The sequence below is a fragment of the Babylonia areolata genome, chromosome 10 (assembly GCF_041734735.1).
Source record: "Babylonia areolata isolate BAREFJ2019XMU chromosome 10, ASM4173473v1, whole genome shotgun sequence".
Taxonomy (NCBI): Eukaryota; Metazoa; Mollusca; class Gastropoda; order Neogastropoda; family Buccinidae; genus Babylonia; species Babylonia areolata.
Genome location: NC_134885.1, coordinates 12,552,181 through 12,565,793, shown reverse-complemented (window position 1 = coordinate 12,565,793; position 13,613 = coordinate 12,552,181). Strand labels below are relative to the sequence as shown.

Below are 13,613 nucleotides of genomic sequence, written 5' to 3'. Positions count from 1 at the left end.
TCACTCTTTTTCATGTGAGTGAGTGAGTGAGGGTGTGTGAGTGAGTAAGTGTGTGTGTGTCGGGGGGGCTAAGGGGGGGGGGGGGGGCTGTGCATGTGCATGTGCACCACATGTGTGCATACGTGTTGTATGTGTGTGTGCGTGTGTGTCCATGTGAGAGAAAGAGACAACACTCCCTGACTGTTTCAGACTGTATGGAGCTACCTGCTATCATCATCACACACTGTTTTGATTCTCTGACCAATACTCTTTTTTTTTATATATACAGATAAAACCCCTGGCATATTTTCCAAGCTGAAAAAAGAAAAGAAGAAAGCAACTACACCACACAGTCATTTGACAATTATGTATCTGTATTTCTCTTTTTTGTCACAACAGATTTCTCTGTGTGAAATTTGGGCTGCTTTCCCAGGGAGAGCACTTCGCTACACTTTTTTTTTTCCTGCGTGCAGTTTGATTTGTTTTTCCTATCGAAGTGGATTTTTCTACAGAATTTTGCCAAGAACAACCCTTTTGTTACTGTGGGTTCTTTTACGTGTGCTAAGTGCATGCTGCACATGGGACCTCGGTTTATCGTCTCATCCAAATGACTAGCGTCCAGACCACCACTCAAGGTCTAGTGGAGGGGGAGAAATATTGGCGGCTGATCCGCGATCTGAACCACCACGTTCAGATTCTCTCTTTGGCGAAGCGGGAACACATCCCAATACGACGCAAGAGAATCTGAGTGTGCGGGATCGATTCCCACACTCTCCACAATTTTTCTCACCCTCCACTTGACCTTGTGTGGTGGACAATAAACCAAAGTCCCACGTGTAACTCACAATGAGCGCACATAAAAGAATCCACAGCAATAAGAGAGATGTCTCAGGCAAATTTCTGCAGAAAAATCGACTCTGACAGCAAAAAAACAAACAAACAAGAACACTTGCAGACAGAAAAACAATGGTGCTGCATCTAAGTGACTGGGAAGAGCAGCTCATATTTCACACAATCTTTTGTGACAAAAAAGTAACAACACAGTACAATAAATTATAATACATAACAATACAATACAGTACAAGAGAATACAATGCAATGCAATGTGATACAATGCATCGTAAAATAATACAAAACAAGGCAATACAATACAGCACAAAGCAAAGCCATACAATGCATCACAACACAACACAACACCAAACAATACAATATAATACGATGCGATGCGATGCTATACAATACAGTACATTACAACAGAACACAACACAGTAGAACACAATGCAATGCAATACAATCCAACACAATACAAAACAATTCAACACAACACAATACAACACAACACAGTACCACAGAATAGAATACTACACAACACAATACAATAAAATACAACATAATGATGAGTGCAATAGCCGAGTGGTTTAAATGTTGGACTTTCAATCTGAGTGTCCCGGGTTCAAATCTCGGTAACGGCGCCTGCTGGGTAAAGGGTGGAGATTTTTCTGATCTCCCAGGTCAACATATGTGCAGACCTGCTAGTGCCTAAACCCCCTTCATGTGTTTACGCATGCAGAAGATCAAATATGTACGTTAAAAATCCTAAAACTCATGTCAGTGTTAGGTGGGTTATGGAGACACGAATATACCCAGCATGCATGAAGCACGACAGAGTCATCGGCAAATCGATGCTGGTCGTGTAACGGAAAGAAAAGAGAAAAAAAAACAAAAAAAAAACAACAACAACAAATAAACACAACAGGATATAATATGATACAATATAATACAACATGATATCACCCAACACAATACTATAGAAAACAATATGATACAAAGTGATATAGAATAGAATAGATTAGAATATGTTTTTATTACCAAGTGTACCAAGGTCACAAGGAATATTGGGGGGGGGGGGGGGATAATACATAACAAGATATGAACATAAATCGAAAATCATACACAAACACAGATACAGTAGAAATTAAGATACATACAAGTGCATACCAATATAAAAATTTGTGCATACTCACACATGCACGCACTGCACACACACACACACACACACAAACTCTCTCTCTCTCACACACACACACACACACGTTTGAACAGAAGCTGCATATTACATGTGGATGGGGCTGATGACTAGATCTTCAGGCAGATGGTTGTTGGTTGCTATGACACAATACAACACAACACAACACAACACAACTGACTTGAGGAGGACAATCTGGTCCAGCTTGGTCAGGAACTGCTGGAAGTCCAGCTGCATCAGTGCTCTCCCCTCGTTACTGCACTTCCTGGCGTGTGAATACCTGGACACAGGAATATCACGTCGTTCCTTGGTGCTTATTCTTGACAATGGTGAATGTGATGTGCTTTGTTTCGCTGTGATTTGCACCTGTGAGATTTGAGACTGTGATAGTGCCTGTGTTGATTTACCTATCTTTGTGTCACTTAGTCTTACATAATATATGTATATTTTAGCCAACGTCATGTTAAACTGTGTTGACTGTGTATGTATTTTACGACACTGAGTCTTAAATGTGTATATTTCATCGAAAAGTGCAGTGAGCCCCATCTGAGATGGGGGTACTGCACTATATAAGCCTGCATTTTATCATTATTATTACATGTGCCAGTAGGCTGAAAAACACACACACACACACACAAAAACACTCACACACACACACACACACACACACACACACACACAGAGAAATACTTCATAATCTGACAAGAGAACAAACATTAACAACAACATTGATGATGATCACGGCATCCACTATCATCCGCCACCACCCCAAACACACACACTCACTTGAAAGAGAAAAGACAAACTGAAGCAAGAACACACACACACACACACACACACACACATATTACTAAAAAAAAAACTGCACACAAACACAGACACACACAGACATATTACACAAACACACACACAAACACACACAGTGACTTGAAAGTAAAAAGACAAAGTGAAACAAGAACACACACACACACACACACACACACACACACACACACACACACACACACACACCCCACTAAATCAACAATTCCATTTGTTCACAGAACATCCTCAGATCATGTTACAACACAAAGAATGGTACCAGACAAATGGGACATAGCTGACAGGGAAGCAGGAGGAGGAAAGGAAGGTTACAGACCCCTCGACGATGGTCCTGTTGGCCAGACAGATGCAGTGTTCCCACACGGTGTTGCTGGCTTCAAGGGGCAGGGGGATGCGGCGGTCCACCTCTCGCAGCTTCACCTTCAGCTCTGTCAGGCTCTGGAACCCACACACACAGAGTACACTGTTTTACACTGCCACCCACACACCCACATACACTGTTTTACACTGCCACCCACACACCCACATACACTGTTTTACACTGCCACCCACACACCCACAATACACTGTTTTACACTGTCACCCACACACCCACAATACACTGTTTTACACTGCCACCCACACACCCACATACACTGTTTTACACTGCCACCCACACACCCACAATACACTGTTTTACACTGTCACCCACACACCCACAATACACTGTTTTACACTGCCACCCACACACCCACAATACACTGTTTAACACTGCCACCCACACACCCACAATACACTGTTTAACACTGCCACCCACACACCCACAATACACTGTTTTACACTGCCACCCACACACCCACAATACACTGTTTTACACTGCCACCCACACACCCACAATACACTGTTTAACACTGTCACCCACACACCCACAATACACTGTTTTACACTGCCACCCACACACCCACAATACACTGTTTAACACTGTCACCCACATACACTGTTTTACACTGCCACCCACACACCCACAATACACTGTTTAACACTGTCACCCACACACCCACAATACACTGTTTAACACTGTCACCCACACACCCACAATACACTGTTTAACACTGTCACCCACACACCCACAATACACTGTTTTACACTGCCACCCACACACCCACCATACACTGTTTTACACTGCCACCCACACACCCACAATACACTGTTTTACACTGCCACCCACACACCCACAATACACTGTTTTACACTGCCACCCACACACCCACAATACACTGTTTTACACTGTCACCCACACACCCACAATACACTGTTTTACACTGCCACCCACACACCCACAATACACTGTTTTACACTGTCACCCACACACCCACAATACACTGTTTAACACTGTCACCCACACACCCACAATACACTGTTTTACACTGCCACCCACACACCCACAATACACTGTTTTACACTGCCACCCACACACCCACAATACACTGTTTTACACTGCCACCCACACACCCACAATACACTGTTTAACACTGTCACCCACACACCCACAATACACTGTTTTACACTGTCACCCACATACACTGTTTAACACTGCCACCCACACACCCACAATACACTGTTTAACACTGCCACCCACACACCCACAATACACTGTTTAACACTGTCACCCACATACACTGTTTAACACTGCCACCCACACACCCACAATACACTGTTTTACACTGCCACCCACACACCCACAATACACTGTTTTACACTGCCACCCACACACCCACAATACACTGTTTAACACTGTCACCCACACACCCACAATACACTGTTTTACACTGCCACCCACACACCCACAATACACTGTTTTACACTGTCACCCACACACCCACAATACACTGTTTTACACTGCCACCCACACACCCACAATACACTGTTTTACACTGTCACCCACACACCCACAATACACTGTTTTACACTGCCACCCACACACCCACAATACACTGTTTTACACTGCCACCCACACACCCACAATACACTGTTTAACACTGTCACCCACACACCCACAATACACTGTTTTACACTGCCACCCACACACCCACAATACACTGTTTTACACTGTCACCCACACACCCACAATACACTGTTTTACACTGCCACCCACACACCCACAATACACTGTTTAACACTGTCACCCACACACCCACAATACACTGTTTTACACTGTCACCCACACACCCACAATACACTGTTTAACACTGCCACCCACACACCCACAATACACTGTTTAACACTGTAACCCACACACCCACAATACATTGTTTAACACTGTCACCTACACACCCACAATACACTGTTTTACACTGTCACCCACAATACACTGTTTTACACTGTAACCCACACACCCACAATACACTGTTTAACACTGCCACCCACACACCCACAATACACTGTTTAACACTCACCCACACACCCACAATACACTGTTTAACACTGTAACTCACACACCCACAATACACTGTTTAACACTGTAACCCACACACCCACAATACATTCTACACACCCACACTACACTGTTTTACACTGTCACCCACAATACACTGTTTTACACTGTCACCCACACACCCACATACACTGTTTAACACTGTCACCCACACACCCACAATACACTGTTTAACACTGTCACCCACATACACTGTTTTATGCCGTCACCCACACACCCACAATACACTGTTTTACGCTGTCACCCACACACCCATATACACTGTTTAACACTGTCACCCACATACACTTTTTTATGCCGTCACCCACACACCCACAATACACTGTTTTATGCAACCACGGTGCATTGTTTTACACACCCACAGTACACTGTTTAACACTGTCACCCACATACACTGTTTTACGCTGTCACCCACACACCCACAATACACCGTTTAACACTGTCACCCACACACCCACAGTACACTGTTTTACACTGTCACCCACACACCCACAGTACACTGTTTTACACTGTCACCCACACACCCACAATACATTGTCACTGTCACCCACACACCCACAATACATTGTCACTGTCACCCACACACCCACATTACACTGTTTTACACTGTCACCCACACACCCACAGTACACTGTTTTACACTGTCACCCACACACCCACAATACATTGTCACTGTCACCCACACACCCACAATACATTGTCACTGTCACCCACATTACACTGTTTTACACTGTCACCCACAATACACTATTTAACACTGTCACCCACGCACCACAATACACTGTTTTACACTGACACCCACACACCACAATACACTGTTTTACGCCGTCACCCACACACCCAAAAAAAAGGAGCTAGAAGTTCCATGAAGGAGTTTTCGCTTTCACTACAGGAGTGTTACACCATGGTAGAAAAAGTCCAATGGTCAAAATTTCAGCTTGAAGAAAAACACACTGGTAACTTGTAGTTACATAAGAATATACAGAAAATGTATGGTTTCATGGGAAAACAATACCAAAATGATTTTCATAAGAGGCAAATCATTTATCTAATCTGCAGATGGAAAATGTGGGGTATGATATGCTTTCTAAATCAGCTGCATCATGTGCGTGCATGTGTGTGCGCGCGCGTGTGTGTGTATGTGTGTGTGTGTGTGTGTGTGTGTGTGTGTGTGTGTGTGTGTGTGTGTGTATGTGTGTGTGTGTGTGTGTGTGTGTGTCTGTGGTGTCTGGTATGCAGGTGTTTGATTGTTTCTTGTTGTTTTCTCTCTCTCTGTGTTTGTATGTGCATAGCCATGTGAACACACAGTCTAACTCTTGACGTTTTTACATGCAGCGTATACTTAAATAAACTTTGCTCTCCAAAGAAAATGTGACACCATGGTACAAAGAATATTCTTTAAAAAAAAAAAAAAATTAAAAAAAGAAAAAAAAAAAAATTTAAAAAAAAAGAAAAAAAAGAAGCTGACCATGAGGAGGGTGTCGATGTAGGAGTTGTGCTGCGACATGATCTCCTTGATGTCCCAGCGCACGTTGTTCATCTGCTGCAGCACGTGCTCGTAGCTGATGGCCCGCGAGGCCACGGGGCAGTACACCGGCTTCCTCAGCTCTGTGGCCATCTTCACCGTCTGCACCCGGCACACACGGCACGTGCAACACAACGCTTTGCAGAAGATACAGCATCCAAAAGGTGTTCTCTTAGCTACCAGGTCACCAGCATCATATCACTTCACAGAGGTACGGTGTCTACACAGTGTTCTGCACCCAGCACAAAGGGCACATGCAACACAACGCTTCACAAAGATACAGTGTCTAAAAGGTATTCTGCACAAAGGGCATGTACAACACAACGATTCACAATGATGCAATGTCTACAAGGTATTCTGCACAAAGGGTACGTGCAACACGACGATTCACAATGATGCAATGTCTACAAGGTGTTCTGCACAAAGGGTACGTGCAACACGACGATTCACAATGATGCAATGTCTACAAGGTATTCTGCACAAAGGGTACGTGCAACACGACGATTCACAATGATGCAATGTCTACAAAGTATTCTGCACAAAGGGTACGTGCAACACGACGATTCACAATGATGCAATGTCTACAAGGTGTTCTGCATCCAGCACAGAGGGCATGTGCAACAAAATGATTCACAAAGATACAGTGTCTAAAAGGTGTTCTGCATCCAGCACAAATGGCACGTACAACACAATGCTTCACAAAGATACAGTGTCTAAAAGGTGTTCTGCACAAAGGGCACGTGCAACAAAACGCTTCCCAATAATGCAATGTCTAAAAGGTGTTCTGCACCCAGCACAAATGGCACGTACAACACAACGCTTCACAAAGATACAGTGTCTAAAAGGTGTTCTGCACCCAGCACAAACGGCACGTGCAACACAACGATTCACAAAGATACAGTGTCTAAAAGTTGTTCTGCACCCAGCACAAAGGGCACGTGCAACACAACGATTCACAAAGATACTGTCCACTATATTCAAATTCCAACCCAGATAACTGGCACAGTAGTTTACCTCCTCCTGTTCTGATGGTAATAGTCGTCGGACATGACAACATACTTTTTTTTTTATATTGTTCCTGATGGTATTAGTAAGACATGACTATACATATGGATCCTGATGGTATCCATCAGACATGACTATATATATGGATCCTGACGGTATCCATCAGACATGACTATATATATGGATCCTGACGGTATCCATCAGACATGACTATATATATGGATCCTGGTGGTATTAGTCAGACATGACTATATATATGGATCCTGATGGGATCAGTCAGACATGACTATATATATGGATCCTGATGGTATCAGTCAGACATGACTATATATATGGATCCTGATGGTATCCATCAGACATGACTATATATATGGATCCTGACGGTATCCATCAGACATGACTATATATATGGATCCTGGTGGTATTAGTCAGACATGACTATACATATGGATCCTGATGGGATCAGTCAGACATGACTATATATATGGATCCTGGTGGTATTAGTCAGACATGACTATATATATGGATCCTGACGGTATCGGTCAGACATGACTATATATATGGATCCTGGTGGTATTAGTCAGACATGACTATATATATGGATCCTGGTGGTATCAGTCAGACATGACTATATATATGGATCCTGGTGGTATCAGTCAGACATGACTATATATATGGATCCTGACGGTATCGGTCAGACATGACTATATATATGGATCCTGATGGTATCCATCAGACATGACTATATATATGGATCCTGACGGTATCGGTCAGACATGACTATATATATATGGATCCTGGTGGTATTAGTCAGACATGACTATATATATGGATCCTGACGGTATCGGTCAGACATGACTATATATATGGATCCTGACAGTATCAGTCAGACATGACTATATATATGGATCCTGACAGTATCCGTCAGACATGACTATATATATGGATCCTGACGGTATCGGTCAGACATGACTATATATATGGATCCTGATGGTATCAGTCAGACATGACTATATATATGGATCCTGACAGTATCAGTCAGACATGACTATATATATGGATCCTGATGGTATCCGTCAGACATGACTATATATATGTACACATGTACATGAAGCAACGGCAGTGTTCGCTCACCTGTGAATAGAAGGTGTGCAGGAAGGCCTTTCTGTTGGGAGGTATCAGTGCCTCCAGGTGTGCCTCCAACATCTCCAGCTGACTGGCCAAGAATACTCTGTGCCACAACAAACAATAAGGTTGACCAGCAAGACGATATCATCATGCAATGGAAAGCAGGAGGCAAAACAGAAACACGAAAATACCCAGCGTGCGTCAACCAAGACAGATTCATTCATCAGCAAGTTTATATCATCATGTAATGGAAAGCAGGAGGCAAAACAGAAACACGAAAATACCCAGCATGCGTCAACCAAGAGAGACAAACAAGACAAATGGGGGAGGTCACTCACAGGGACTCCACAGCCACAGTGCGTTCAGCCAGTCCGTACAGCGTGGTCGGTGAGCTCACGTCCACCACAGACAGCAGGGTCGCTGCCGGCACCTTGTCCTGATCACACACACACACACACACACACACGCACATACACACACACACACACAATTTATTGCCCCAAGCACCCAGACCACCTCTCAACATCAAGCGGAAGTGAGGAGTAAAAACATGGTCTTTGTAAAGGACTCAAACCGACAGACACTCGCTTCCCAGTTGGGCGCATTACCAAAAGGCCACCGCTCCAACTAATCCACACTATTATTTGCATTTGTATTTGTATTTCTTTTTATCACAACAGATTTCTCGCTACACTACAGCGCCACCCTTTTTTTTTTTTCCTGCATGCAGTTTTATTTGTTTTTCCTATCAAAGTGGATTTTTCTACAGAATTTTGCCAGGAACAACCCTTTTGTTGCCATGGGTTCTTTTACTTGCGCTAAGTGCATGCTGCACACGGGACCTCGGTTTATCGTCTCATCCAAATGACTAGCGTCCAGACCACCACTCAAGGTCTGGTGGAGGGGGAGAAAATATTTGCGGCCGAGCCGTGATTCGAACCAGCGCGCTCAGATTCTCTCGCTTCCTAGGCAGATGCGTTACCTCTAGGCCATCACTCTGCTCCTATTACTCTGTAAGTTTGTATGTATGGTATATATAGTTTATTGTGAACAATGAACTTTGTATGTACTTTTGTTCTGTTGTTTTGTCATCCTTCGTGCTTTTTGCTCACTTAAAATTAACCGGTCTGCATAATTTCATGGCTTTTGTAACGTGCTGTTGTGTATTCTGTGGGAACTGTTTTAAGCTTTGAATAAGATTATCTGATTAGGCACTATACAGATAAACTTATCGTTGTAATAATTATTATTATATTATTTCATTTTTTATTTTTTGTTATATTATTAGTAGTATTGCTGTTGTTGTTGTTATCATTATTATTATTACTAACATTACCATTATTGTAATCATTATTATTACTATCATTATCATTATTATCATTACTGATAGTATTAGTAATAGCAGTAGTAGTAGGAGAAGTAGCAGTACTAGTAGTAATAGTAGTAGTAGTGGTGGTATTTGTATTTGTATTTCGTTTTATCACAACAGATTTCTCTGTGTGAAATTCGGGCTGCTCTCTCCAAGGAGAGCGCATCGCTACACTACAGCGCCACCCTTTTTTTTTTTTGGTATTTTTTCCTGCGTGCAGTTTGATTTGTTTTTCCTATAGTAGCAGTAATAGTAGTAGTAGTAACTCTGTATCATTATTTTTATCATCATAACATTATCGCTCTGTTCTCACCCTCATGCTGTCTGCTTCCAAGGCAGCCCCTGGGTCAGTGATCAGACTGTCATGAATCCGCTTCAGCGTCATCACCAGCCGGTTGTTGATGGTTCGATCCTCCGCTGCTATCTGCACGACAACAAAAGCAACACATCTGTCAGCAGTCTGTGGTTCTGTGTCCACATCTGCGCTGCTTGTCACAGATTCTCATGTTCCAGAACATTCAAGCCGTTTTCATTCATCTTCAGTGTATGATAGAAGTGGAGTCTTTTTTTTTTTTTTTTTATCACGCAACAAGTCTCAATCATGAATGAGAGTCTCTTGTAAACTGACTACCACCATCACATTGTTGCTGTTATTTTGATTCAAAATCAAGGTATCAGCTGGGCTTTATACATGTTCAACTCAGAACATACATAGACCACACATGCACGCACATACACACAATTGCACACACACACACAAACATGCACACACATGTAAGAAATTACAAGGAGAAAAAAAAAGTCAATTCTTGTTAGTAAATAAATCATAACCACAATGCTTCAGGTACAAGAGCTTATTTCACTCACCCCGTCTGTGGCAAAGAAGTTGAACACCTGAAACAGATGTCAACAGGAACATGTATTTGAGAAATGCACAGGGGGGAAATGGAAGGGGTGGGGCGGGGGGGGGGGGGGGGGGGAGTGAGACAGAGAAGAGAAACACAGACAGAGAAACAAAACAGAGACACAAAATAGAGAAACACAAAGACAGAGAGATGAATTCACACACACACATATGGAAACAAACTGTCATCAGCTTATGTAATCTTCAGTGGAGTGATGGCCTAGAGATAACGCATCCGCCTAGGAAGCGAGAGAATCTGAGCGCGCTGGTTCAAATCATGGCTCAGCCGCCAATATTTTCTCCCCCTCCACTAGACCTTGAGTGGTGATCTGGGCGCTAGTCATTCGGATGAGATGATAAACCGATGTCCCGTGTGCTAGCATGCACTTAGCGCACGTAAAAGAACCCATGGCAACTAAAGGGTTGTTCCTGGCAAAATTCTGAAGAAAAATCCACTTAGATAGGAAAAACAACTGCACGCAGGAAAAAATACCAAAAAAATGGGTGGTGCTGTAGTATAGCGACACGCTCTCCCTGGGGAGAGCAGCCTGAATTTTACACAGAGAACTCTGTTGTGATAAAAAGAAATACAAAATACAAAAAATACAAAATCAGTTAAAGACCCCTGACAGACATGAACGAAAGCTACATGGTTCCAATGAATGACAGACAAGACACAATCTGACACTGCTGCTTATAGTCCATATGACTGCACAGGGACATATCACAATGTCCCAATTAATAACAAGAGAGGCAAGGCCTTCAAGACTCACTTGTGATAAACTTTTTAAAAAAATCCAAGCTTTTCATGTATTGAGTATAATTTCAAAATGTAATGTTTAAGATGAGAAAGATCAGTTTAAAGCAAATTAAGTCCCCTAGCATTAATTACAGAGTAATTTCCTTTCTTTACTATCTGCACCAAAACGTTTGCAAAATAAATAAAACTTCCATGCTTTGCAAAAGAAGTTCCTGTTAAATAATAATGACTATAATAATAATGACTGCTCTTGTTGTTGGGTCAGAATATCAGATCAAAGTGCCAAGTTTAGAGAATACAAAAAATATAAATATAACAGTAAATGCAGTTTGCAAAAAATTAGGCTTCATTTTTTTTTTTTTTTTTTGTGCCCATCCCAGAGGTGCAATATTGTTTTAAACAAGATGACTGATAATTTGGTGTCAACTGACAAAGTATTTGCAGAGAAAATGTCAATGTTAAAGTTTACCACGGACACACAGACACACACACACACACAGACAACCGAACACCGGGTTAAAACATAGACTCACTTTGTTTACACAAGTGAGTCAAAAATTTAACTGCATTAAACATGAAATTCAAAACAAAACCAAAAAAACCAAAAAAAACCAAAAAAAACCCCAAATGCATATAAAAGCCCAGTCCATGACAAAGGATAATAATACTGTATTGTATTGTTTTTACTTTTTTGTCATGACAAAATCCTCTGTGGAGAGAACATTACCACAATGCACAGCCACCCTCTTTTTTTTTCTTCTTTTTCCCCCTTTTTTTCTGGAATATGTAGATGTCAAAGGGTCAAACAGAGCAGTAAGCTTATGTACTCTTCTGTGTACTTGCTTTACCATCTAAGTGGATTTTTCCTACATGATTTTGCCAGGGTCAACCAGTTCATGCCTTGGGTTCTTTTACGTGTGCTAAGCGCATGCTGCACACATAACCTTGATTCATCGTACATCCAACAGACTATCACTCAGACCCACCACTCAAGGTCTAGCAGAGGGTGGAGTAAGATTCACAGTCCATGCACAGCACTTGAACCTAGAGACGACAGGCGCAATAGCCGAGTGGTTAAAGCGTTGGACTTTCAATCTGAGGGTCCCGGGTTCGAATCTCCTTAACAGCGCCTGGTCTGTAAAGGGTGGAGATTTTTCCGATCTCCCAGCTCAACAGATGTGCAGACCTGCTAGTGCATGAACCCCCTTCAAGTGTATACACAGGCAGAATTTCAAATACGCACGTTAAAGATCCTGTAATCCATGTCAGCATTCGGTGGGTTATGGAAACAAGAACATACCCAGCATGCACAGCCCCGAAAATGGAGTATGGCTGCATACATGGCGGGGGAAAAAAACGGTCATACATGTTAAAGCCCACTCGTGTACATACGAGTGAACATGGGAGTTGCAGCTCACAAACGAAGAAGAATAAGAACCTACAGACGCTTGCTTCCTGGTCAGGTGAATGTCCACTGGGCCCCAGCTCCTCCAGTAGAGGGCATGGAAGAAAACCTCACAGCGTGCATCTTTCCGTACTGTGTCGGTGCATGTGAGGATGCTGCAGTTTCTCAAGGAGACATAGTTTTAAAAAAGTTTCTTCAGTTTCTAAACTAGAATCTT

At 42.5% G+C, this 13,613-nt stretch overlaps 1 protein-coding gene across 1 annotated transcript in view; it reads right to left on the bottom strand.

Annotated features, from left to right (window-relative positions):
• The window catches only part of LOC143286790 (syndetin-like), a 53,552-nt gene that overhangs the window by 8,221 nt on the left and 31,718 nt on the right, over positions 1–13,613 (bottom strand). Inside the window, exons 19-25 of the mRNA XM_076594575.1 lie at positions 11,195–11,221; positions 10,641–10,751; positions 9,297–9,394; positions 8,965–9,061; positions 6,769–6,927; positions 3,144–3,265; positions 2,187–2,285 (exon numbers count right to left, since the gene is read on the bottom strand). Coding sequence (XP_076450690.1) covers positions 2,187–2,285; positions 3,144–3,265; positions 6,769–6,927; positions 8,965–9,061; positions 9,297–9,394; positions 10,641–10,751; positions 11,195–11,221 — 713 coding nt within the window. The remainder of the gene's footprint in view (positions 1–2,186; positions 2,286–3,143; positions 3,266–6,768; positions 6,928–8,964; positions 9,062–9,296; positions 9,395–10,640; positions 10,752–11,194; positions 11,222–13,613) is intronic.